Source organism: Eulemur rufifrons, chromosome 17 (assembly GCF_041146395.1).
Source record: "Eulemur rufifrons isolate Redbay chromosome 17, OSU_ERuf_1, whole genome shotgun sequence".
NCBI lineage: Eukaryota > Metazoa > Chordata > Mammalia > Primates > Lemuridae > Eulemur > Eulemur rufifrons.
Window position 1 is genome coordinate 24,657,151 of NC_090999.1, and position 26,889 is coordinate 24,684,039.

Sequence of the window (26,889 nt, forward strand, 5' to 3'; positions counted from 1 at the left end):
TTATTACATATCTTGGAATGTAATAGTTTACATTAGCTTTAAAAATTTTGTTTTAGGAAATCATAGAATTGATTTGAAAGAAGTCTTTGGTTAGTGAAGTAAAAAAATATTTGCAAAGCTTTTGAACATGTAGTACATGTGTAAATAATTATAGTAAATATTAGTTTTAGAACTGATTGTTATATTCATGGTTATCTAGTAATTTAACATTCCTGTTGCCTTAGCAACAGAAAAATTGGTTTATAATCTATATTATTAAAGAAAAATCAATTTATAATAAGTTTTATGAAAACCATAAAAGATTACATCCAAAACATATAATTTTTATGTAGTCAAGGAGTACCTTGTGCTTGCTTGGCTTTCAAGATTAAAATAGGTAGGTAGGGAATAATTTAGACAACTCAGGAAGCTTGAACTTTATTATAATTAACTATATTCAAGAATTTTACCAAATTAATTCTAGTTTACTTTATTGGCAACACCTCCACGAAGCTCCCCATTCTGTTTCCTAGTTTTGGGTTTTTTAAAATAGTATTATTTGTTGATTTTATGTATGTGTGTTTTTAAAGCAACTGCACAGTTACTATCCACTCCCCCAAATGCAAACTATGATAATGCCTCTGCCCAACTTACCATTCAGCAAGTTGAAGGCAAGTATGCAGGGCAGGGCTGTGTCTTGACCAGAACTAGTTAGATTGCAATAGTAGGAAACAGATAGGAATGGTGAAAGAAAACTAGAGTTATGAATGCTTTCCAGAAGAATGTTGGAATTGAAAGAAAATACGGAGAGGTAGTTGATTAGAAGAAAGACTGACAGAGTAGAAGTATCAAGTATGGGAGAATATGAGTAAATAAAACAGTAGATAAAGGAAGTCTTCTAAGGCTATTAATACTACATTTTTTTAACTTACATTTTTGAGTATTTAATTTGGGCAGTAAATCACTCTAATAAAAACTTGTAGAGTATTCTCCTCTCAGTCACGTATTTTGTATTTTATACTTTATTTAATAGTCATTTTTTTAGTCCAAAATGGTATTTGATTTCTATATATCCTACTTTATAAAACATAAACTAATATTTAAAATTAATTAATTGCACGTTATGTTTTTTGAAAGCATTTTCTTTGTAATATATGGCTTTAAAATATAAAAGTGATTTTTTTTTTTTGGAGACAGAGTCTCGCTTTGTTGCCCGGGCTAGAGTGAGTGCCGTGGCATCAGCCTAGCTCATAGCAACCTCAAACTCCTGGGCTTAAACGATCCTACTGCCTCAGCCTCTCGAGTAGCTAGGACTACAGGAATGCGCCACCATGCCCGGCTAATTTTTTCTATATATGTATTTTAGTTGGCCAGATCATTTCTTTCTATTTTTAGTAGAGACAGGGTCTTGCTCTTGCTCAGGCTGGTCTCGAACTCCTGAGCTCAAACAATCCACCCGCCTCGGCCTCCCAGAGTGCTAGGATTACAGGCGTGAGCCACCGCGCCCGGCCTAAAAGTGATTTTTTTTTTTGGTTGCTAAGTATAAGTAAATATGAGTCACAGCCATGGTGAAAAATTAATAATATGTAAATCATTTTGATTGTAGTTCTTTGGAACTTAGAGCTAATCCGAAAGGACTATTACAAATTTATTTACCCCTTTTATGTAGAAAGCCATTGCTTTCAAACTAGTAATTCCAGTTTGTCCCAGAAATGACTGTTAATTCAAGGGAAAAATTTTTTAACTCCCCAATCATGGATTGTTGTTCACTCTCCAAAAAAAAAAAAAAAAAATCCAGCAATAGTAATTATAATTATTAAATTATTAAGCCATGGAGCAAAGCAATATTGTACTGAGTTGGAAAAGAAAGCTCAGAAATTGAAATTTAGTCTACATACATAAGAGAATGCACTATCAGTAGTAGACTTAGAGATGATTTTGAGCCCTAATTTCATTCAACGACTGACGTTAGAGCCACAATCCCTTTTGTAGTATTCCTGGCAAATAAACTTTTGTTTTAATATTTCTGGTGAAAGGCACTTTTCAAATTAACAGCAGGAAATAAAATTTAGAAATATAATTTGATGCTTACAGTTCCCAAAAAGAGATTGGCTGTAAAAATCATAAGAAAATTCAGGGTTAATCATAGATTTTATATCTTATTTTAAAATATCTAAGTAACTGAAATTTTCTGCATCTCCTATGTATCAAAATGTCATTTGTGTAACAACTGAGGAACAAAAAATGTAAGCTTGAAATATAGCTTGAAAAGAAATGTAACAGTCTGAAAGCTATTATGTTTTTGTTCATTAATCAAATATTCAGTTAATCCCTACTATGTGACAAAGATTTATTATGAAAGAAGAAATAGGTACATTCTCTTTTGCTTCAAAAGACTTTCAGATGAAAATCGCAGGAATTCAAACTTTGTGCCTATAATAAAGTACTTTTAAAAATTTAAGTCTGAACCACAATCAAGTGAATAGCTTTGTGAAGTTAAGTTCCCAAGCACAGGAGATATATATGATAAAGTATTCCATGTAATAAAAAAAGTTCTGTTGTGGAAGAAAGTGTGTAGTATTTGGTCAAAGGTTAGAAGACCTCTAAGTAATCTTTTCAGTTCTATAGCCAAATAATAGAACATTGAGTAAGCAAGTAAAATTTTAAAATAATAATAATCTCTAGTTCCGATCTTGGATTAGTAATATGGAAAATGATGTTTTGGTGAAATTGTACTTGAAATTTATAGTTTTACGGTTTCTGTATTTTGCTCTTTAAAATGAACAAATTTAATCAAAAAAGAAAAGAAAAGAATGAACTTTTGAAAGTTTGTGAAAGAATACTGATTTAAGTCATTTAAAGGACACTTTACTGTTAGAAAAAAATAATGTTTAATATTTATGTGTGTTGCATAGGAATGATGATGTCTCAGTATAAACTTTCTCAGAATTCCATGCACAGTAGTCCTGCATCTTCCAATTATCAACAAACCACTATCTCACATAGCCCCTCCAGGTAATATATGTATATATCACTTATTAAATATTGTGTTCTGTGATGAATATACTTGTGAATATATAGTATATATATATTTAGATAATGGTGAATTGTATGTAGTTAAATAGTTGAAATTCTTAGTCTTAAATAGTAGTTCACATGAACATTAGCCTTAAAATGTTGTATATGGAAATACTCTAATGTACTCATTAAAGTGTCTATCATCTTAGTAATTTAATTTCATACAGACAAGAGAATGTGTTAAAATAACTGATATGTTTCAGAACAATAAGAAAATTTATAGAGTAAATTTTATTATACGAAGCATGGGTTTATATAAACCCTTAAACAGATTGGTACTTTTATGTAAATAAAGTAAATTAATTATTTCACTTTTTACAGGCTGCTTAGTGTAACTCTTAGATTATGAAATGTGAATAATTTTTGTATGTTATTGACTATTTTGCAAATTTTTTGTTTGTGTAGATCTTATAATATATAAATAAGAGATTATTTTATGACAGTAAAATTTCAAGGAAGAGCATGTTTGTTTTATTTCCTGATAGTCTTTATTTGGGTTTTGGGTTTTAGCCGGTTTGTGCCACCACAGCCAAGCTCTGGGAACAGATTTATGCCACAACAAAATAGCCCAGTGCCTAGTCCATATGCCCCACAAAGCCCTGCAGGATACATGCCATATTCCCATCCTTCAAGTTACACAACACATCCACAGATGCAACAAGGTAAGAAAGTTTTTTCTTACATTACTGGGAATGCCTTACTAGCTAGGTTTCTAAGCAAATTTATTTTTTAAAAATAATTTTTAAAACACAAACTAAAATACTGTGCTGTATATTTATTTGTCAGTAAACTTTTTAAACGATAGGGCTTAAATCATTAAAAACATGTTATATTTATCATTTGGGAATCGATCAGTTAGGAGGTGAAAGGAGCAGTGGCATTTTCGTTCTTTGGATTCAGTTATTAAAGAACCGAGTATATTTAGTTATGAAATTAAGAACTGCTTTTTTTTTAATTGGACTTTCTTCTTACAGTAGCACTAAACCAAAGAACAGTTAGGTTTTAATTGATGAAGTAGATATAGTTGGCCCTCTATATCCATGGGTTGCACATTGTGGATTCAATCAAGTGCAGATTGAGGATATTCAGAGAAAAAATTGGGTCTGTACTGAGTATGTACAGTTTTTTTATTGTCATTCCCTAAACAACACAGCATAACTACTATTTATGTAGCATTTACAGTTACTATAAGTAATTATATTATTTTAAGTGTTACAATAAGTAATCTAGAGATGATTTAGAGTACTGTATACAAGAGGATAAGCATAGTTTATATACAAATACTACACAATGTTATATCAGGGACTTAAGTATCTGCAGATTTTGGTATTCCTGGAAGGTATACTGAAGGTATATCCCCACAGATACTGAGGGACAACCATACTGTGAAAAATTTACTATAACATGGTTATAGTACAGTAGAGGAAAATTAATAATCTTTGATGCGAAGACTTCTAGATTAGATTACTAGTTCTCAGTTGATTGCTAGTTCTTAATATCATGTTGATATTATGATGTCTTTTAAGATTATATTTGGCTGGGTGCAGTGGCTCATGCCTGCAAATCCTAGCACTTTGGAAGGCCAATGTGGAAGGATTGCTTGAGGTCAGTAGTTCGAGCCAGCTGGAGCAAGAGCGAGACCCTATCTCTACAAAGAATTGAAAAAATTAGCCAGTCATGGTGGCATGTGTCTATAGTCCAAGCTAAGGAGGATCACTTGAGCCCAGGAGTTGGAGGCTGCAGTGAGCCACTGCACTTCTGACAGAGCGAGACCCTGTCTCAAAAAAAAAAAAAAGATTATTTCATGGCTACTAAATAATTGATTTATTATTAGTATAAATTACTCTGTACTTTTTTTGAGAAATTTTTAAAATGCAGAAAAGTACAAAAGATAAACATCTTTGATTTTCGTCCTTCATAATTAATAGCAAATTTTAATATTTGCTGTCAGTCTTTAGTTCCTGTATGTGTATTCTTGTTCTTACTATGCATGAAGTTGAAACTTTCTTCATTTATAAACTTGTTAACTTATAAACTTTTATCTTTGTCATTTATCAAAACAGCTAACTTCTGCTTTTCCAAAACTAGACAGTGAAATATTAGGTTGAGACCATTTTGCACAGGTATCTGCAGTCCCATGTTTATTATAGCACTATTCACAATAACCAAAATATGGAATCAACCTAAGTGCCCATCAGTGGATGAATGAATAAAGAAAATGTGGTATATATACACAATGGTATATTATTCAGCTATAAAAACAAATAAAATCCTGTCATTTGCAGCAGCATAGATGGAACTGGAGGTCATTATGTTAAGTGAAATAAGCCAAGCACAGAAAGACAAATATCACATGTTCTCACTGTCATGTGGGAGCTAACATGTTTATCTCATGAAGACAGAGAACAGATTGGTGGTTACAGAGGCTAGGAAGAGTAGTGGGGAGGGGTGATCAAGGAAGGTTGATTAATGTGTACAAACATACAGTTTGATAGAAGAAATAAGACCTAGAGTTTGATAGCTCAGTAGGGTAACCATAGTTTACAGTAATCTTTTGTATATTTCAAAATAGCTAAAAGAGAATAATTCAAATGTTTCTAGCATAAAGAAAAGAACATATTTAAGGTGATGGCTATCCTAGTTATACTCAGTTGATCTTTACAGATTATAGGAATGTATTAAATTATCACATGTACCCTGAAAATGTGTGCATTTTTTTAAAAATGAAAAAAAATTTAGTCTGATAAGGAACAAATGGATAGGTCAATGGGACAGAAAAGAATCCAGAAATAAGGCAACTTAGAGTATGAGTAAGGTAACATTTAAAACATTTTTTTCGACTTTATATTATAAAAACTTCCATTTGTAAGATTAGCACAATGAACCCCTTCACTAACAGGTATCTTGACACTTTGTCCTTAAGTACATCTGCTAAGAAGATGATTCTCCTGTATAAACACCAAATATAATAAATTTACCTCTGAAAAAAAATTAAGAACAGTTCTATAATACAGTATCATCTACTGTCTAGTCTACATTCAGTTTTCCCCAGGTGTTCTAAATATGTTTTTAATATATTTTTTCTTTTCAAAATAGAATCTAGTCTAGTTTCTCATACACTGCATTTGATTTTTGCATCTCTTGTTGCTCTGTTAATCTAAAACAGTCTTGTACCTTTTTTTGCCCATGGCGCCAATCTTTGTGTTTTGAAGAGTTTTGTACCGCTTTTGATGTAGAATATTTCATATTCTAGACTCTACTGTTTTCTCATAGTGTTATTTAATTTGTTCATCAGTCCCCTATATTTCCTATCAACTGAAAGTTAGCTTTAAAGATTTTATTAGTTTCCAGTTTATATTTTTGGCAAGAGTTCTACATAAGTAATGACCTATACTTTATACTGAATCATATCAGAAGGCACATACGAAGCGGTCCCATTATTGGTGGTGGTTAGGTGGTGACCATCTGATCTCTTTGTTGTAAAAGTACATATTTTTTCCTTTGCAATTAGTAAGTAATCTGTGAAATGATAACTTTGAGATCGTGCATGTATCTTATTTCCCATCAATCTGTTACTTAAAAGGGTTTAGTATCTAATGATTCTCATGTTATTAGTTTTTATATGGATCATTGAAAAATGATGATTTTTTAAAAATTCTATCATTCATTCCAAAGATGACATTTTAAAATCAGTATATAAAAGAATGGATTGTATGTAACCTGCAATTCTGTATCCCCCATAACAATAAGATGAAAAAAAAAAACAAAAAACAAATAACCTAATGTAATTCATAAATTAAAAAAAAAAAGAAAAAGAAAAAAAAAGAATGGATTGTTTAATTAAATGATGGTGATCGGGCATTTTTAAATTTTAGTTGGATTTTTGGATCACATAGAGCAAAAATTTTCTAGATAGACAAACTATTTGAATAGGTTTTTAAAATTAGAGTTACAAGAAGAAAATATGGGCAAATTTCTGGTAATCTTAAAGTTGAGAAGGCCTTATTTCTAAGCAAACTGAAAACCTAGATTGCAGAAATGAATAAAACATTAGTTATGAATTTCTGTATAAGAGAACATATATATGTAAATTATATAAATATAAACAAACGTGAGGGAGAACATTTGCAACATTTTTTATAAATATGACATACTAGTTTTTTAATATTCCAAGATCTCATGCAGATTAAGAACAAGGCAGAAATGGACTGAAGATGTAAACAGGCAAATTACTGAAAAAGAACAGCCAGTTGGGTACAGAAAGGTTTAATAAATGTATGAAATTATGGTCAACTTGGCTTACAGTTAAAGACTTGTAATCAAAATTAAAATATAAAATTTTGTACCTATTAGATTGGTAAACATTTTGCAGTCTTCATAGGGGTATAAATTGGTACAACTTTTTAGAGAGCAGTTTGAAAGTATCCATTTAATTAATATTCATATACCTCACTCAGTAGTTCAAAATCTATCTCTTTTAAAAGGGAAGTACGGGATAAAAACATACTCAGTTTTAACAAGTTCTACCAAACATTCAATGAAGAGAGATTCTAATCTTAAACCATTCCAGAAAAAAGAAAAATGTCAGTACTCTCCCAACTCATTTTATAAAGTTGGATAACAATCTGGATACCAAAATCAGGTAAAGGGAGGAGAGTATGAGAAAGGAAAAATTATGGACCAAGCATCATGTATGAACAAGGAAACAATTTCTAAATGAATATTAGGAAACCAAAAAAGCAGTATTATCAACCTACATGACAAAATTGGATATATAGCCAGGATACAGATTGATTAATAGTAGACAATATAATTCAGACGAAAGGGGAGGGGTTCATGCGAGCCTCTTAATACTATTAACAAAAGAGCATACAAAAAAAATTGAACTCTCACGCTTTCATTCATGGTTTTTAAAACTTTTCACAGAATAAGAATAGATTGGTACAGCCTTATCCTGATAAACGCAATCCATCTACTGGTAAAATATTAGAAGCATTTCCCTTCAAATCAAGGATTAGACACAAATACCTGTAATCACTTTTACTCACTGTGCAGTCGGTGTCCTAGCAATACAGGAAGAGAAGCATAAAAAATATATATATATGTATAACTACTGGTAAGGAAGAAACAAAGGGTCATTTTCAGGTGATATAATAGTTACCATAGAAAATTCAAAAGAAGCTACAGACAAGATATTAGAATTAATAAAAGCGTTCTATATTATTACTGTATATAACATTATAATGAAATTAATTGCATTTTTATATACCTAAAGTAAGCAGATATAAGTATAATTTTTTTTGATACTAACATTTTCAAGGAAAACCACCGGGTTCCTAGGAATATATATATATATATATGTGTGTGTGTGTGCACACACACACATACACACTTTTTTGCTCAGTTCCCTTGGGTTTGTCAAACTAGGAATAAATTTAATGAAAGATGTACAAGAACTTTATGGAGAAAATTATAAAACTATTGAAAGATAAAAGAAAACCTAAGAGAATACAGAGTAATGCCATCTTCATGGATGGAAAGACTCAGTTGGGTAAAAATTAATATTTCCCCCAATCTATAAATTGAATACAGTATTGATAAAAGTCTGAATCAGGGTTTCTGTGAAACTTGAAGAAAATTCCAAGGATAGACAAGATAATTTTGAAATGGAACCAAGTGTAGATACTGAGTTTAACAGGAATCAAGATTTATTGTAGTGTTGGTACAGGCATGGAAAAGTAACACATGGCGAGGCAGAACATAATGAATAGCCTGGGAATATACCTATGAACAAATGGAAACTTGATACATAAGGCATTATATTTTAATGGGGGAAAAATTTCTTTAATGGTACTGAAACAGTTACACCTATGGAGACAACATTGGATCACTATGTCATACTGTACTTAAAATTTGGCCGGGCGTGGTGGCTCACACCTATAATCCTAGCACTCTGGAAGGCCGAGGTGGGAGGATCACTTGAGGTCAGCAATTCTACGCCAGCCTGAGCGAGAGTGAGACCCTGTCTCTACTAAAAATAGAAAAAATTAGCCGGGTGTGGTGGTGTGCGCCTATAGTCCCAGCTACTTGGGGGGCTGAGGCAGCAGGATTGCTTGAGCCCAAGAGTTTGAGACTGCTGTGAAGCCTGACACCATGGCACTCTACCCAGGGCAACAGAGTGAGACTCTGTCTCAAAAATTAATTAATTAATTAATTAATTTTGCCTGGATTAAAGACCTAACTGAAAAACCAAAACTGTAAAGCTTTGACAAGATACAAGAGACTGTCATTTTATGACTTTCTGTTAAGGGGGGAATCTGTATGGCCAGTATATATGAGAAGGTGCTTGACTTCACTAGTAATCAAGGAAATGCAAATTATGGTGACTGTCAAAGACATTTCCCACCTCAGAATAGCAAAAATTGTTGGCAAGGATGTAAAGCAGTGGAAACTCCCATACACTACCAATGAATACAAATGGACGTAAGTAATTTTTTTATTTTTAGGAGATAGGGTCTCTCACTCCATTGCCCAGGCTGGAATGCAGTGGTGTGATCATAGCTTACTGCAGCCTTGAACTCCTGGGTTCAAGTGATCCTCTTGCCTTAGCCTCTTGACCATCTAGGACTACAGGCACACATCACCATGTCTAGCAAATTTTAAAATTTTTTGTAGAGAGGGGGTCTCGCTTTGTTGCCCAGGCTGGTCTTGAACTCCTGGCCTTAAGCGAAGTTCTCACCTCAGCCTCCCAATGTGCTGGAATTACAGTTGTGAGCTACCGTGCCCAGCTGATACAAGTAATTTGGAAAGCTATTTGTTAGTAATTAGTAAGATTTAAAAATGAGCGTATCCAGCTGTTTCTGAGTCCTAGGTATTGGTACCTAGAGCTTTTACACGTTTGTAAAGAGTCATCCTGTATAAGTATACATTGCAGCGTTTATGGCAACAAAAAGTTTAATAAATCTAAACATCCAACATGGATCCACAAGAATGAATAAATAAGTAGTATACATTATACAGCAGAACATATGCGATTATTTATTTAAAATAAATGAATTTAAAACTATATAATATAAAATATAAAAATAGGTAAATCTCAATATAATATTGAATTGAAAAGCAAGTTACAGAAGGATACATATATATGCATTTATATAAAGTTGGAATGTAAAGACAATGCTATGTATTATTTAGGAATATATTCATTTATGGCAAAAGTATAAGGATATGCATAGGTAGAGTGAACTCTGAAGTCAAAATAGTGGTTAACTCCAGGAAGTAAGGGGAAAGGAACAGAGGAGAGGAATACACAGATCAGTGGAGAGATTCAACCATATCTATAATGTTTTACTTCTTTTCAAGAATAGATCTCGGGCCAGGCGCGGTGGCTCACACCTGTAATCCTAGCACTCTGGGAGGCCGAGGAGGGTGAATCGTTTGAGCTCAGGAGTTCAAGACCAGCCTGAGCAAGAGCGAGACCACGTCTCTACTAAAAATAGAAAGAAATTATATAGACAACTAAAAATATATATAGAAAAAATTAGCTGGGCATGATGGCCCATGCCTGTAGTCCCAGCTACTTGGGAGGCTGAGGCAGGCGGATTGCTTGAGCCCAGGAGTTTGAGGTTGCTGTGAGCTAGGCTGACGCCTCGGCACTCTAGCCCGGGCAACAGAGCAAGACTCTTGTCTCAAAAAAAAAAAAAAAAAAAAAAAGATCTGAACCTGGCATGATATTAAGATTTGCTCAAACTTGACTAGTCAGTACATGAGTGTTTTTTAGATTACTGTCTATCATTTGTGTATGCTTAAAATGTTTCTTGTGAATAATTATTATTTTCTAAGGATTTTAACAATATTTTTTTAAACTTTTTTTTTTATTCTTATTAATTTCAGCATCGGTATCAAGTCCCATTGTTGCAGGTGGTTTGAGAAACATACATGATAATAAAGTTTCTGGTCCGTTGTCTGGCAATTCAGCTAATCATCACGCTGATAATCCTAGACATGGCTCAAGTGACGACTACCACCTGCACATGGTGCACAGGCTAAGTAGTGACGTATGTAACATATTAATTATTATTAAGGTAATAAAATAGTTCTAATATTTGTCAATAAGCTAGCATTTCCATTCCACAATTTAAATGATATCTACCATATAGCAAAGATTATCCTAGGCACTAAAATCTAGCTATGAACAACATGGTTCCTGTACTCATAGAGCTTAGTCTAGAGCAGAACTGGTAAACCATGGCCAGTGGCCTGACCCACAAAGTAAGGATAGTTTTTGCATTTTTAAGAGTTACTTAAAAAACCAAAAGAAGAACAATATATGACAGAGACTGTATGTGGCCCACAAAGCCTAAAATATTTACTAACTGTCCTTTTACAGAAACAGTTGGCCGACCTCTGGTCTAGAGGTTTAGGTTTTTAATGAAATAAAATTTCAGTTTTAAGTTAATACTATTCACAACAAAATAGTTCTTAAATAATGAGCCTTTATTTATTAGTACTTGGCTCCTTTTTCCCCTAAGACTTGTATAAAGATTTTTTTTTCCTGAAATTTAATGTTGCCTTGATGTTATTAAAATATTCCACTTTCTGGAAATTTGTCTTGTTATTGATGTTGTATTTTTATGTAAGCTGCATGTGTCTAACACTAACACAGATGACAGTGGACTCTACCCTCAAGACCTTTATGACCTTGTAAGGTATTCATAGCTCCTTTTGTAGAAAATAGCAAACAAAAATGGAGCATACTAGTAATACCAATTTTCTTATTCATTGCCATGCTTAGGCTGTTGATTCTTTTGGATACAATTTCAATTCTTCTAAGATATACCAAGAAGAAAACAGGAAAGTGCAGAAGAATTATGCTTTTGAATTCCAACACTTTACCTGTCAGTAATTTATGTCTTTTATTGGTTCTCTTTAAGATTTCTATAAAGCCTCTCCTGTTATTCAAGATATCGATTTTATACTCTATTCTTAGGATGGAGATTCTTCAACAATGAGGACTGCTGCATCTTTTCCCTTGAGGTCTCCACAACCAGTATGCTCCCCAGCTGGAAGTGATGGAACTTCTAAAGGTATTATTTTGACTAAAATTTCCTTCTACATATTTCATATTTCATATTTCAAGTTGTATAAAGAACTCAGACTTCTTAAAACAGATAACAAAAAATTACTCTCTTTCTTCATTATAGAAAAATATAAACCTGTACTTAAGCAGGTGTAGATCAGGGTTTTTAAGTCTGTTCCTATTAGTAAACTACTAATAGTATTCCGAGATATATCCAGTAATGTTCTCATTAATAGATCCAGTGGTCTTTTCAAACCACAACGTTCTTAAACATTTGAAATTTATGGTCAATCTTCTCCATCCCTCCAGAAAAACTCATATTGAGCTCCTCTGTTTTTCTCCTATTTCTTTCATTAATAGCTTCTTTTTTTTTCTTCTTTAGCTCTTCCCTTAGCTATTCCTATTTTTTAAGAATTCTATCAGATTTTTCAGTGGTAGCATTGCACTTTTGTTCCCTGGCTGTTTTACTCAGTTTTAAAACTGCATTGATTACTTTTTGTGAACAGGACTCCTAAATCAACCTTTAGCTCCAGTCTTATCTCTCAAGTTATAATTCTTCACTTTCAGACAAAATTTCCTTCATATTTAGCTGGTATTTCAAATTCAGGTTCAAAATTGGTTCCATTATTCTTTCTGCTATTCCCATCTCCCTGAATGCTTTTCCAGTCCTGAATCATCTTGACTTAAAATTTTGAAATCATCATAAAGTCTTTTCTCAATTCCTTAGACATTTATCAAGTCTAGCCTGTCCTGTGTTACTTTTGTTCATCTCTCAGATCTACTTTCATCTCTCCTTATTAAAATCCTACCTGTTCTTCCAGGTGTGAATTAAATGGGTGATCTTCCATAGGCCCTCCCCTAATCTCCTCAAACCATTAGTTTATATTTTTTCTAAGAATGTATCCTATACCATCTTATGTACGTGAATTTTATTTTGTTTATCTTTGAATTCCCAAAGTACCTGGCATAGTCTTCTAACAGATTGGGAAAACTGGATTTAAGTCTAAATATTTAAAATTATAGTCTGATAACATTATCAGAGTTTGTTGGAAGATAATACTGTATTACACTTTTAAAAGTTAGTTTATAAATAATTGTAAAATAGCTGATAATATATTTTCTCAGCCCATGAGAATTTTTAATTATAGCCATCTGAAACATATGGTAAAAATTTTTTTTCATAAATTGTGTTCTAGCTGTTTATCAAGGTCATTTTTCATGAGGTAGAAGTTGAACCTTCATATACCATTTCCGTTCTATAACTATGTGGATTTTCAGGGATAAAAATCCAGTTTCTGAAAGAGAGAACAACTTCAGTGGTGAATATATTTGTAGGTTAGGCATCAAAGTTTGGTAAATATCCCACAAATGTTGTCAGATTGAGAAGTTATTTAGACTGCCAGGGAGAGGAAACAATGGGATAGGTGGTTGATCTACATAATTAGCCCATTTTTCCTTCTGACTCTTGAGATTGGATGGATGGATGGATAGGTAGAAGAAGAAAGGAAGGGAGGGAGAGAAGAAAGGAAAGGAAGGGAAGCGAGGAAGGGAAAGAAGGAAAGAAAGGGAGGAACTTTAGATAGAAACAGAGAAAACTTTGGAACAAACAACTCATGAATATATTATTTATCAGAAACCTGAACTTCTGTCATGAGATTGTTTTCCAACTACTTTTGAAGGGTGTATGCGTTGTCAGTCTAACTTCATTTTTAGGTGAATTGTTGGAATTTCAAGTTTGTTCTAAAGTATATATAATTTGCCACATAAACTTTAAGTAGGTAGGCATAATGGTGTATTACAATTCAGACTTAGACACATCTGGTTTTAAATAGTTCAGGTTTGCTAGTTACATAATCTTGGGCAAATTTCTTAACCTCTATAAGCTTCATGTTCTTTTTCTGCAAAGTGTTGATGATAATACTCAAGAATTTTGTAAAAATTAAATGAATTGATATGTAAAACACTTTGTATATCTCTGACGCAAAATAAATGGTCCCAAAGTGTTAGTTTTAGTTTCATTTCTTTTTAATGTCTCAGATAGGCTCAGTCTGAAGAAAAAAAATCTATTGATCAATGTAACTTCAAACATTTATAGTAAATTGCTCCCATATCATCTTTATTACACTTTAATCAATAGATATAGTCTCCTGAAAGTTAAATTTTTACATATAGCATTTAAAATATATTAACATTACTAATTGAAAGTTCAAAATTATATGTCATGGAAAAAAATTCGTATAAAAACACTGAAAGCTTAAGGTAGGTCTAGGTTTAAGTTCGTTCTATAAAGAACTTTTAGCTCGACCAATTTTTAAAATTTCGTACAGGTTTTAAAATATTTTGTAAATAGCCTAATGATGAGAAATGTATTACATTATTCAGATGCAATTATACTATTATTTCTGAAGCATATCAATGCTCTTTTTCCTCACCTAACAACTTGTTAGCTAGGAGGATTTTTCCATCTGATTAACTCATTTTTAACACTTCCCTGTATCGTATAGCATTGGTTAATTTAATGGAATCTGGGCTCAGGATACTTTATTGAGCCTTGAAATTTTCTGGACTTGCATATTTTTCTAATAAAAAGAGGATTAGCAAGCTGAAGAGAATATGTGAATGATGTTAAATGGAGAAAGAAAGAGAAGACCACATTAAGGTATAATCAATACTTTACCAGTAGTTTTTGAAGTAAGTAAAGACTTAAGTAATTGTAAATTTCCCACTTTCTTTTTGTTATGAAACCAGCAGTATTCATGTGAGTATAGTCTCTAGGATTAATTTGTTATTTTTGTGTAATTTGACAAAGTCTCGCTTGTTCTTACATTAAATATTAGGATATATCAGGTTTCTTAGATAATCAATGAAAGAATAGAGATGATCATGCCCAAAATGTTTGTGTTGTACCATCTTTAGAAACTATGAACTCTTTTGCCCTTTTAAAGCTAATTATTTATACTTTTTCAGCATAGAAATGGAAATAATACTGGTCTGAAAGATTTAATACTCCTACTTAGATTCAAACCTAGATCATCAGCCAGCAAGCTAAACAACTATGTGGGACAGGACTTTAGGCTTTCTTTTCATCTTTTGTACATAAGTGACTTGGATTAGATAGTTTCTTAACATTATTTCTAGCATTACTTTATTGTCACTTATTTAATATTTCTATCATGCTGTAAGGAAATGTGAAACCAGCACAACTGTTCTTTTCTATTGAATTGTTTTTCTAGGATCAAGAACACCTTTAATCCTACAATCTCAGCCTTTACCTTGTTCATCACCTCGAGATGTTCCACCAGACATCTTGCTGGATTCTCCAGAAAGAAAACAAAAGAAGCAAAAGAAAATGAAATTAGGCAAGGATGAAAAAGAACAGAGTGAGAAAGCTGCAATGTATGATATAATTAGTTCTCCATCCAAGGACTCTACTAAACTTACGTTAAGACTTTCTCGTGTAAGGTCTTCAGACATGGACCAGCAAGAGGATATGCTTTCTGGTATGGAAAATAGCAATGTTTCAGAAAATGATATTCCTTTTAATGTGCAGTACCCAGGACAGACTTCAAAAACACCCATTACTCCACAGGATGTAAACCGCCCACTAAATGCTGCTCAGTGTTTGCCGCAGCAAGAACAAACAGCATTCCTTCCAGCAAATCAAGTGCCTGTTGTACAACAGAACACTTCAGTTGCTACAAAACAACCCCCAACTTCTGTGGTACAGAATCAACAGCAGGTATCACAACAGGGACCTATATATGATGAAGTGGAATTGGATGCATTAGCTGAAATTGAGCGAATAGAGAGAGAATCAGCTATTGAAAGGGAGCGTTTCTCAAAAGAAGTTCAAGATAAAGGTAAAGTAATCTCATTATTACCACTTTATTACCCGGGCAAATATGTAATTATAGTGTCAAAAAAGTTTTTTTACATTACTTTTTGTTCTTGTATTTTTTATAATTCTTCATGTCTCTTAAGTATGTTTTTTTTACTAATTTTAATACCTCAGAAGTTAAATTATAAACTTAATTTCATTTTGTATCTGAAGCAACTATCTGAGATTTGGTAATTCTCTACTGCAGGTCTATCACCCATTATGTACGATACTGTTTTACTTGTGTGTGCTTTTCTAATAAAATGAATGTTAATATTTCTATATCACTTGCATTTTTCACAAGTTAATAGAGAGCTGTGCATCTTCAAATTTTTCTGCTAAAACAAGGTTAACTGCCATAGTTATTTTGAAGCAGGTACATTTTAAGAAAAGTTTGTGTGTATATTTATTAGGCAGTTAGATATTTCAGTTGGTTTATAATACTACTGTTATAATAATATTTTTTAAGTAAGCAAAGTATGGAAAGAAGTTAATATTAAATAGCAAACCTTAAGAATCAAAGACATTTTGATGGTGATTACAGTTAAGTGTTTCCTGACTAGTATATTAGGATGGAATTTCAAGACATACCTGGTTTATGAGTTTATGGGCTTTCTTTGTGCTTATAATCAAATGAAAGTAAGTCCCTAGTAAGTTCTTAATTATTTGGTATACACTATGTACAAAATCTTTTGAATATTTTAAGAGAGACTGATGAATCAGGGATTGATATTAGTAGTGTAATTTATGAATTTGATGTCTCTACAAATGCATATATACATTTGATCATCCAAACCAAAAGCACACTTTATGATTTATTTTTATGAATAAAATATTCTAGGTTGATTTACAATTCTTATATTTTATTTCTTGGTAATTATAAAACTAAACTTCTTGCTTTTGGGTAGAGCTCATTTTTGTATATTATCTTGGTTATTTGACAGGGTCATCACTAGATAATTGTGTTGTATGCAAAGAAACATGCTGAAGATTGGTATTATATCTCTTACTGTGATGGCCCTTTTTAATGTTATCCAAAAAAATGGACTGTGTTAATTATCGTACTACAATGTGTGCACAGTGTGTAGATCAGATAAGTGCAAATAAAGAAATTGCTAGAAGTCTTCATTTTATTGGCTAGGGAAATGGGATTTTTTAAAAATTACTTAATCTTTGTTGTTAAGAATGAAATGTTGCTTGTACCTTTTCTCTTTGGTTTGCAGCATGGGGTTCAGGAAATAAACATATAGGTTCCAAGGTGTATGTCCTCTAACCTATTATAAAAGTATGTGCATGCCAAGTGAAGAGAGTGATATTACTCAGTTTCTCTTGAAATATTAACCTATCCAAAATTCTTGAATTCTAACACAGTTTTGCAAGAAACACTCAAAATTGTAATTGCCTCACCAAGAAATATTAGTTGCCTCGAGAACTGAGTATTTGCATGACATTGAATCTGTTTTATGGAAAATGTGTTTTTTAAAAGGAGTGTAACTTTTAAATGATTTATAGTAGTTGTTGATAGGAACAAAAACACAGGAAATGTGAATTTTTTATTTTTACTTTACTAAACTTTTATTGTACTATATTTATTGAATCCAAAGTTTTTACTTTTAAAAATGGAATGAAAATAAGGATAGTAAATAGGTCCAATAGGTTTGCATATTAGCAAACTTACTTTATACAATTGACTTTTCTTTGGAAAATAAAACAAAATCAACAGATATACCATTCTTGCAGAAACTTGTGCATTTTACTTTCCATTATCCTAACAGTTTTCTCAGTCATCTGTGATGGTATAGCTGTCGCAAAAATAACTAAAAAGTTGAATGAACAAGAGTTGGCTTACAAATTTGGTGAAAATACAGAGTTACCTGGTACTATTAGGATTCAGATAGGTTTTGCTGCCTTTAAATTAGTGTTGTCATTTCCAACTTGCTTTCTGAAAGCGATGTTCTGTTATTTCATTGATTTACAATCATGCACCCCATAACAACGTTTCAGTCATACTGGACTGCATGTACAATAGTGGTCCCGTAAGATTATAATACTGTGTTTTTACTAGTTTTTACTATACCTTTTCTATGTTTAGATATATATAGGTACACAAATACTTATTATTGTGTTAGATTCACCTACAGTATTCAGTACAGTAACATGCTGTACAGATGTGTAGCCTAGGAGCAATAGGCTATACCATATAGTCTAGGTATATAGTAGGCTATACCATCTACATTTGTGTAAATACAACACTCTCAGGTGTTTGCACAACGAAATTACCTAACAATGGATTTCGCAAAATGTATTCCCATTGTTAAGTGATACATGACTGTATTTGAAAACTTTTGGAATTTAGGTGCCACCTGACACTTGATTTGACCTTTGACATTTCACATTCAGTTTCTGCATTGTGGGATGGGATAATATTTTTTATATAAGTGGTTACCTTGAGATTTTGGAAAGATTAAAGGTGTGTATATTGGTCCATTTTGTAGGTGAGGTCATAAATAAAAACAAAATTGTTCTAAAGTGGTGATTTTATAGTTAGCTCTTGAAATATGAAATACTTCCTTGAAATGAATTCATCACTAGTTACCATTATTTTTACTTTTTGGACTAAATTCTAAAATTCACATTTAGTATATTCTAAGTTTTGGCACTGAGAACTTTTTTTTTGCAACTATTGTGTTACCGATGATATGGAGTAAACAAGATACTTTAGAGTCTTCGTTTGCCTGCCAAGTATGTTCGTTTACTATGAGACAAGTAACCAGTAACCAAACTCAATAACCAAAAATAGAAAAAGCTATACTATATAAATAAGATTAGAAAGTTCAACAAATGTAGCTAATAATTGTGGAATTCAAGAAAAGGGATAGAGTATTCTTAAGAAATATTTTACCTAGGCTGTGGTAGACCTTAATGTGTCCCTGTTCCACACAGAAAACATTTTTCTGGCTGCTAGATATTTATGTCCCTTTTGCCTGTTCTCTCTTCTTTGGGCAGTTCTGTATATATACTGATAAGGTAACACTGTACCCTATTATTTTATATTCCAAAAGGACCTTTTTCTCAATGCTTTTTTGCTCACACTTTAGCATCTGTAATTACAAAAAATAATTTTAAAAAGTTATTCATCTTTGCTTCTGGGATGACCCATCATAGACATTAATACCTCTTTCATGTGCTGAAAATTCCTGCTTTCTTTTGTCAAAGAGAGAGTTCCTTTTTTCATCTTTGCCTATTTCATCTTTTCCCAAGGTCCACTTTCCATATTAGCAAGCATAAGGAATGGCTTAGCTTCACTAATGTTTTTTATAATGTTATAATATTCTTGCATCATAACCCTTAAGAAGTAAATTATTGCCTACTGTCATTTGAAATAAGAGACTGGGATTTAGGACAGTAATAGAACAGTTAGCTACTTGGCCTGTACTATAGTTTAGGGGTGGGATATTTTCATTTTTTGTAATTGGCTACTATGTATACAATTATTGTACTTTCTGCTCTATGTGGTTTTATTTATAACTTACAATAGATTTAAGTAAGTTTTATAGTTTGTTTTATTTGTAAGCATAATTGAGTTCAGAGTTTCTGTAAGGACTGGATCTTATTTTCAAAATATCAGCATCTGGATAACAAGTGATGTTGGTTTTGAAATTATAATAATCCTTTTGTATGCATTTTCTTCAGGAATATATATGTTCTGATATATAGCTAATCTTACAGTTCCCAATGCTGAAGAGGGCTTAAAGGTAATCAGTGTCTCAGATACTAAAATGATTCATCATAGAGAAGGCTTTCCATCATTAGGTAAAGATTATGATGTAATGAAGACTGATAACAAAAGTGGATAGACAAAAGTGACCTATACAGATTCAGAGCCATTTTACAGGAGTAAGTTCATGGTGAAAATGAGTCAGACGAAGTGAATCAGAATGTGCATGCTCTTAACATATCTGAGAAATCCCACAACAGTGATATAATTTTTCTGGGATTTACAGAAGAGAAGTGAAGTACTTTCCAATAGTTGAACAATTAGAACTTAGTATTTAGCAATATTTTATTTATCGTGGAAAAAAATGATAACATCCTTCTCAATCTTAATACGTTACTTATGTGCAAATGCTTTCATACATTTTTTATTATAAATAATCATAGGCTCTATTGTTTAAATTGAACATAGTTTCTTTGAAATTAACTTATTTGTTGAATTTCCATTTTAATGACAAAAGGTAAATTGGATTGAGGTCAGTGATGTATAGACTCTTGAGTATTTTGTAATCCTTTTAAAATCAGGCTTTCTAAGCTATTTTAATGTTTTTCTGAAAACTGCTCATATTTACAAAAGGATGAGCCACAGACTTCTTAAGAGAAATCTTTAGATGCCTCAGATCTTTGTCATTTTAGTTCTTAAGTATGCTTAAGTTACCATTTTAATGGCTTTTACAAAGGAATATTTCATTGAAAACATAGAAATCTTAGGTATACTATTTGAATTTCTAGATTCTTGTTATAAAGGATTTAGGGATAAGTATAAGGTGATAAAGCATCCTATATATGAGATAGTATTTGTTTGATGTGTCATATGGCAAGATATAAAGATTATTTTGTATGATAGAACATTCAAAAAGAGGAGTCTATAAACATAAATTTACTATTCTGCGTGCTTTTTTCATAGGTATTGATGAAGAAAGCTGCAGATAAATTCTTACAACGTTAGTTTTAACTAGGGAAAACAATTTAATGATAATATGTTGTTATTATGATATTGTTTTGCAAATGGATCATGTGTGATAGTAGGTTTGACTTCAGGATAACTGAAGGAGTACAATAACTTAGTTTTATGAAAAATAACTAAAAAATATCTGAGGTAAATTTTCATTACATTTTATTAGATTTTAAACTGGAATGAACTGCTAATTCTTGCTTTAAGAAGAAAACAATGGAACTTAGGTGTATAAAAGCATTACCATTAGAAAAAAATCTCAGAACTTGCTTCTCTAACAGTAAGGGGCAGTTTTTCAGTTCTCAGTTAGACTTTTAATCTTGTGATACTGTTTTCTTTACATGATATCACATTAGTGAATATTATAAGAGAATTTAGAGGTTGTTAAAATGACTAAAATGACTTTTAAAACATAGTCAAGGAATTCAGCAAGTAAATAAAAGCAGGAAAAACCTCAAGGTACTGTAATGTAACTATTCCCAACACTTAACTGGAAATTCAACTTACGGAAAATGACCTAGCAACCTCTTTTGGGGAACCATGCACAGAAATACATAGTTGTTCCAAATACCTTGACATTTTATTGCGGTGTTGAATTTGTGTTTGTATATGTCTTTGTCTTTACATTTCAGAATACTTTAAATTATTTCTTTCTGAGACCAGTGTAGACCCCCTAGAACTTTATGTTGAAGAGCAGAAACATTTTTCTTTAGTGCAAGTTGCTTAAGACAGGATTTATCTAAAAAGTTCTTATATGCTTCTGATTTGTATATATGATATAATTGCTTCCTTATTTTAAATTTACTTCTATCATTTAAATTTACTTCTAACATTGTGGCTAGCTTTTAAACTCCATTTGCACTGTTAACACTTAAAAGAATTTGAATTCTAATTAAAGTTTAATGACAAATTATTAGATTCTTTTTCTTACTCATTTGCCTTTTCCCCCAGTGGCATGATTTCTATTTTCTTTCAAGCTTTGCTCTTTTCCATATTTATCTTACATTTAATGAAAACTTATATTTCCTGTTTGGTTATATTGGCAGATTTGGGACTATTTGTAGTATTTGATTAACAGTTAAAATAATCTGAAGTGAGAATATATGATTTATAACTGGTTGCCTTATCTTATATGAAGAATCTGGTTTATCGTTAACATTATGAACATAGATATATGTTTGTATTATAAGTTCTATTCATTTTGTATTATTGCACTTATTTATATACTTTTAAAAAAGTATGTTGTTAAATACTTTAAATATTATGTTAATACTTAAATACATAGTAAAAATTACTTTTTACTATGGTCACTAAGATTTATTGAGGTCCATTAAGCATGAATATTTCCTCAAACCTTGGTTTTCCAAGTTTTATGTCATTCATGCTTACTATTTTATATATACATATTTACATTTGCATTTCACTACATTTGAAAAACATTGTAACTTTAAAAAGATAGTCAAAATCCATAGGGTTTTTAATAAGATAAGAATACATGTCTATTACTGATATGGAATATTTATCTTTAAATTTCAGATAAGCCTTTGAAAAAAAGAAAACAAGATTCTTACCCACAGGAGGCTGGGGGTGCTACAGGAGGTAATAGACCAGCTTCTCAGGAGACGGGTTCTACGGGAAATGGGTCAAGGCCAGCATTAATGGTTAGCATTGATCTTCATCAGGCAGGAAGAGTGGACTCTCAGGCTTCTATAACTCAGGATTCAGACTCCATAAAAAAGCCTGAAGAAATCAAACAATTTAATGATGCACCTATTTCTGTTCTTCAGGAAGATATTATTGGAAGTCTTAAATCTACACCGGAAAACCATCCTGAGACAACTAAAAAAAAGTCTGATCCTGAGCTTTCAAAGAGTGAAATGAAACAAAATGAAAATAGATTATCAGAATCGAAACCAAATGAAAACCGATTGGTAGAGACAAAATCAAGTGAAAATAAGGTAGAAACTAAAATTGAGACCCAAACAGAAGAACTTAAACAGAATGAGAGCAGAACGACCGAATCCAAACAAAATGAGAGCACTGTAATTGAGCCTAAACAGAATGAAAATAGACTGTCTGACACAAAACCAAATGACAACAAACAAAATAATGGCAGGTCAGAAACAACAAAATCAAGACCTGAAACCCCAAAGCAAAAGGGTGAAAGCCGGCCTGAAACTCCAAAACAAAAGAGTGATGGGCGCCCTGAAACCCCGAAACAGAAGGGTGATGGACGGCCTGAAACTCCAAAACAAAAAGGTGAGGGCCGGCCTGAAACTCCAAAGCAAAAAAATGAAGGCCGGCCTGAAACACCAAAACATAGGCATGACAATAGGAGGGATTCGGGAAAGCCATCAACAGAGAAAAAACCTGAAGTGTCTAAACATAAACAGGATATTAAATCTGACTCACCTCGGTTAAAATCAGAACGAGCTGAAGCCTTAAAGCAGAGACCTGATGGACGATCTATTTCTGAGTCACTAAGACGTGACCATGATAGTAAACAAAAATCAGATGACAGAGGTGAATCAGAGCGACATCGAGGGGATCAGTCTAGGGTTCGAAGACCAGAAACATTGAGATCCTCTAGTAGAAACGAACATGGCATTAAATCTGATAGTTCAAAAACTGATAAACTAGAAAGAAAACACAGACATGAGTCAGGGGACTCAAGGGAAAGACCATCCTCTGGGGAACAAAAATCGAGACCTGACAGTCCTCGTGTTAAACAAGGAGATTCTAATAAATCAAGACCTGATAAACCTGGTTTTAAATCACCAAATACTAAAGATGACAAAAGGACAGAGGGTAACAAGAGTAAAGTAGACAGTAATAAAGTGCACCCTGACAATAAGGCAGAATTTCCAAGTTATTTGTTGGGGGGCAGGTCTGGTGCATTGAAAAATTTTGTCATTCCAAAAATCAAGCGGGATAAAGATGGCAATATTACTCAGGAGACAAAGAAAATGGAAATGAAAGGGGAGCAGAAAGACAAAGTAGAAAAAATGGGACTAGTTGAAGATCTAAATAAAGGAGCTAAGCCTGTAGTTGTTCTGCAAAAACTATCCTTGGATGATGTTCAGAAACTTATTAAAGATAGAGAGGATAAATCAAGAAGTTCCCTTAAACCTATCAAGAATAAACCATCAAAGTCAAATAAAGGTAAGAATACTTATACTGATGTCATTTGTATTATAGTCAGTTTTAAGTTTTAAGGTTATTAAGTATTAAAAAAATGGAAATTTATAAAAATTAGAAAGCTACTGCATGACAATATAACCTTCATGTCAGAGAATAGTAAATTGTTTTCAGGAATATAGATAAAAAGTTATCACTGAACACTTTTTTTCTTCTCACCATTTTTTTCTCCCACTCACTACTCAGTCATGAATTTTACTACTATTTGATTCTATAGAGATAAGTTCTTTTGCTATTATTTCAGATATTTCTGAAAGTTGCTTTTTAATCAAGTGAATTATGTGTTAGAATAGATATACTTAAGAACTCTCTAGAAAGTTATCTTGACTGTAGGGGTATTCCATTCTACAATGAGGTAATAAATTGAATTTTAATTTGCAGCATCTCAATAAAGTTATGTGGTATATAAGAATCAACGTTATAAACTATTTTAAGAATATTAAATGTCTGATAGTACTATTTTCTTATAGACTTACCTGAGTTTTAATGATTGACAAATAGTTTGTATAGTTTAGAATAAATTATATAAAAGGTTATTTTTGATTTTGTGGAGGAGATGGTCAAATATGTTTTATATTTTAAAAATAAAGTTTTGTCCTTTCGTATGTCAAGGTAATAGGGAATGGTATTTACCTCTTAAATTGGGTTAAATCATAAGTAAATTGGTGTGGGGGGGGTGTTATTTTTGAATGGTTGTTAAATTAAGTTCGTTTATTACTTAAGATTATTTCCAGGAGGGGAGAAACATCTTAAGTGCTAAAAATGTAATGGCCATTTGTTCAGAAAATATAATTTTGTATTCCTTTGTGTACTAGTGTTTAAAATATATTTTGTATGATGCTATGTGGCAAGACCCATTTAGCCCATGCCATCTAACTAGATTGAGATATGGTTTTGGAGACAATAGAACTGAAAATTTATTTGATTCTAAGTTTTCTGTGAAAAAAATTTATTAAGAACTTATATTTAATTGTTCAACAAATATTTGAAATCTAGAATTGTATTGTTCCTTTTGGTAGCCATTGCCTCTTTTGGCTATTTAAATTGAAATTAAGTAAAATTTTAAAATTAATTTCACCAATAGTGGCTACCATATTGGACAATGCAGAGAACATTCACATCATCCCAGAAAATTGCATAGCACTGCAGTGTTTTAGGAGATACAAAAAGTGTAATGGTTACTATTTTTGTAACATGCTGTTGCAGCTTGTCTACCAAAAAAGCTCTTTTAAGACATAGTATTACTATAAAGAACTCTTTATTCAAAGAAATGACTTGTGGCTAATCTGTTTCTTATTCTTACTTGGTTTTTGTCAAATACTTTTTTCCATTGTTAATTTATTTTCGTTCTATTTTTTAAAAACAAAAAAAAGATTGCCTTCTGAATCACTAATATTTGTACTTTTTTAGTGAAGTTTTTAATTTTTAAATTATGGTAGTCAGATCTACAAAAATTAATTAAGACTTTAACCTTAATTAATAAGTAGTCTTTATTGTTTAACTTTGCATCTTTTCAGAATTATTTGTTAATGTGAAAAGAGGTTGTTGTAGAATGTGGGGGCTAGCAGCAGAATTATTTTCTTTTAGGTAAAGATTTTGTTTAAAATTTTGCAGTAAAAGTTTGGGAGTAGCTTATATTTATAAAATAGAGTATAGTAATACAATTTTAGAAGAGTCAGATGAAAGATGGAAAGTGGTACCCTCTTGTTCCCTTGATCTGGACCATCTTTATCTCCCTGCCTTCTCAACTTACACTAGCCTTGCTTTCTAAGCTCTGTTCTAACAAAGAGTCTTTTACAACTGCTTAAAGAACATCAAGAAGTGACTATAGCTTCTAATTAGTAATTGCTATATTATTTCCCATGATTTTTTCACATGTAATTTCATTGACTATGAATGTCTTTTTAGTGATAAAACATATTTCTTATAAGTGTACTTTTAATGCAGATGGTTATACCTGATATGGTCATGTTAGTGTGTAAGTAGGCTTCTTGGTGTCTGCCTGTTAGAGTGACATGTGTGTGTATATGTGCATGTTTGTGTATACATACACATATATTAATATATCTGCAATTATAATAGCAGAACTTTTCATGAAAAAACATTTCAGTGCCTAGATTTATTTCAGGATGCCATGTAGATATCTTTTGGTTTTATTTATGTCTTAGGATTCATATCCATTATCTTTTTAGTAGTGTTCTAATTTTGGTTTTATTTTAGATCTCTGCTACTCAGTTAACAATAGCAGAGTTAGGTAATTGTAGATTGTTTTTTTACTGTGTGTATATGAAGCACAGTTGTGGATTATTGACCCTTTGTAGTACACATTACTTGTCATTTTCTTTGGAGATTCATAGAAAATCACATATTTTGATGCTTTAGTATATTTTTCTAAGTAAGGGAATTATTCTGAATATTGCTGGGATACTTTTGTGGTTGACTCCTAGGGCCAGAATTCTTGGTGGGTCTTCCTTTCTTGGAAGAGCCACAAAATTCCATCCTTTAAATATTTTACCTGATGTTCATATATGAAATATTCATTCTGTAGAGTAATTTGAAATTCCTTGAATATACTTTAAGGTAATAAATTTTGAATGTATGATAGAGGTATAAATTTGTGAGTCATAACTTAGATTACTTATTTTTGTCTTTTGTATGAGTGTATTAAAGGTCAGGTGACATTGTTACATTTGATTTGATTTCTTTGGCAATGTCTATATTTCTAGTACCTAGTGGAATACCTCTTACATAATGGGATCATATTAAATGCCTATAGAATTAAATAGAAATTTTGTTGCTGCTGTGTTCAGAAAAGCTTTTGTGTGCAGGTTAAATTTGTATACTCATCTTTTATATTCTCAACAAAACACCTTAGTTCAAGAGCTACTTAATTTTCAAATTCTTGTTGCCTAAACTTTGTCATAACTTTCTTCACCCTGGCAACTACCT

At 31.9% G+C, this 26,889-nt stretch overlaps 1 protein-coding gene across 1 annotated transcript in view; it reads left to right on the forward strand.

The window, feature by feature from the left end:
* Positions 1-26,889, forward strand: part of NIPBL (NIPBL cohesin loading factor) — a 184,513-nt gene that overhangs the window by 83,106 nt on the left and 74,518 nt on the right. Inside the window, exons 5-10 of the mRNA XM_069492818.1 lie at positions 2,895-2,994; positions 3,568-3,719; positions 10,951-11,114; positions 12,047-12,143; positions 15,370-15,996; positions 22,279-23,904. Coding sequence (XP_069348919.1) covers positions 2,895-2,994; positions 3,568-3,719; positions 10,951-11,114; positions 12,047-12,143; positions 15,370-15,996; positions 22,279-23,904 — 2,766 coding nt within the window. The remainder of the gene's footprint in view (positions 1-2,894; positions 2,995-3,567; positions 3,720-10,950; positions 11,115-12,046; positions 12,144-15,369; positions 15,997-22,278; positions 23,905-26,889) is intronic.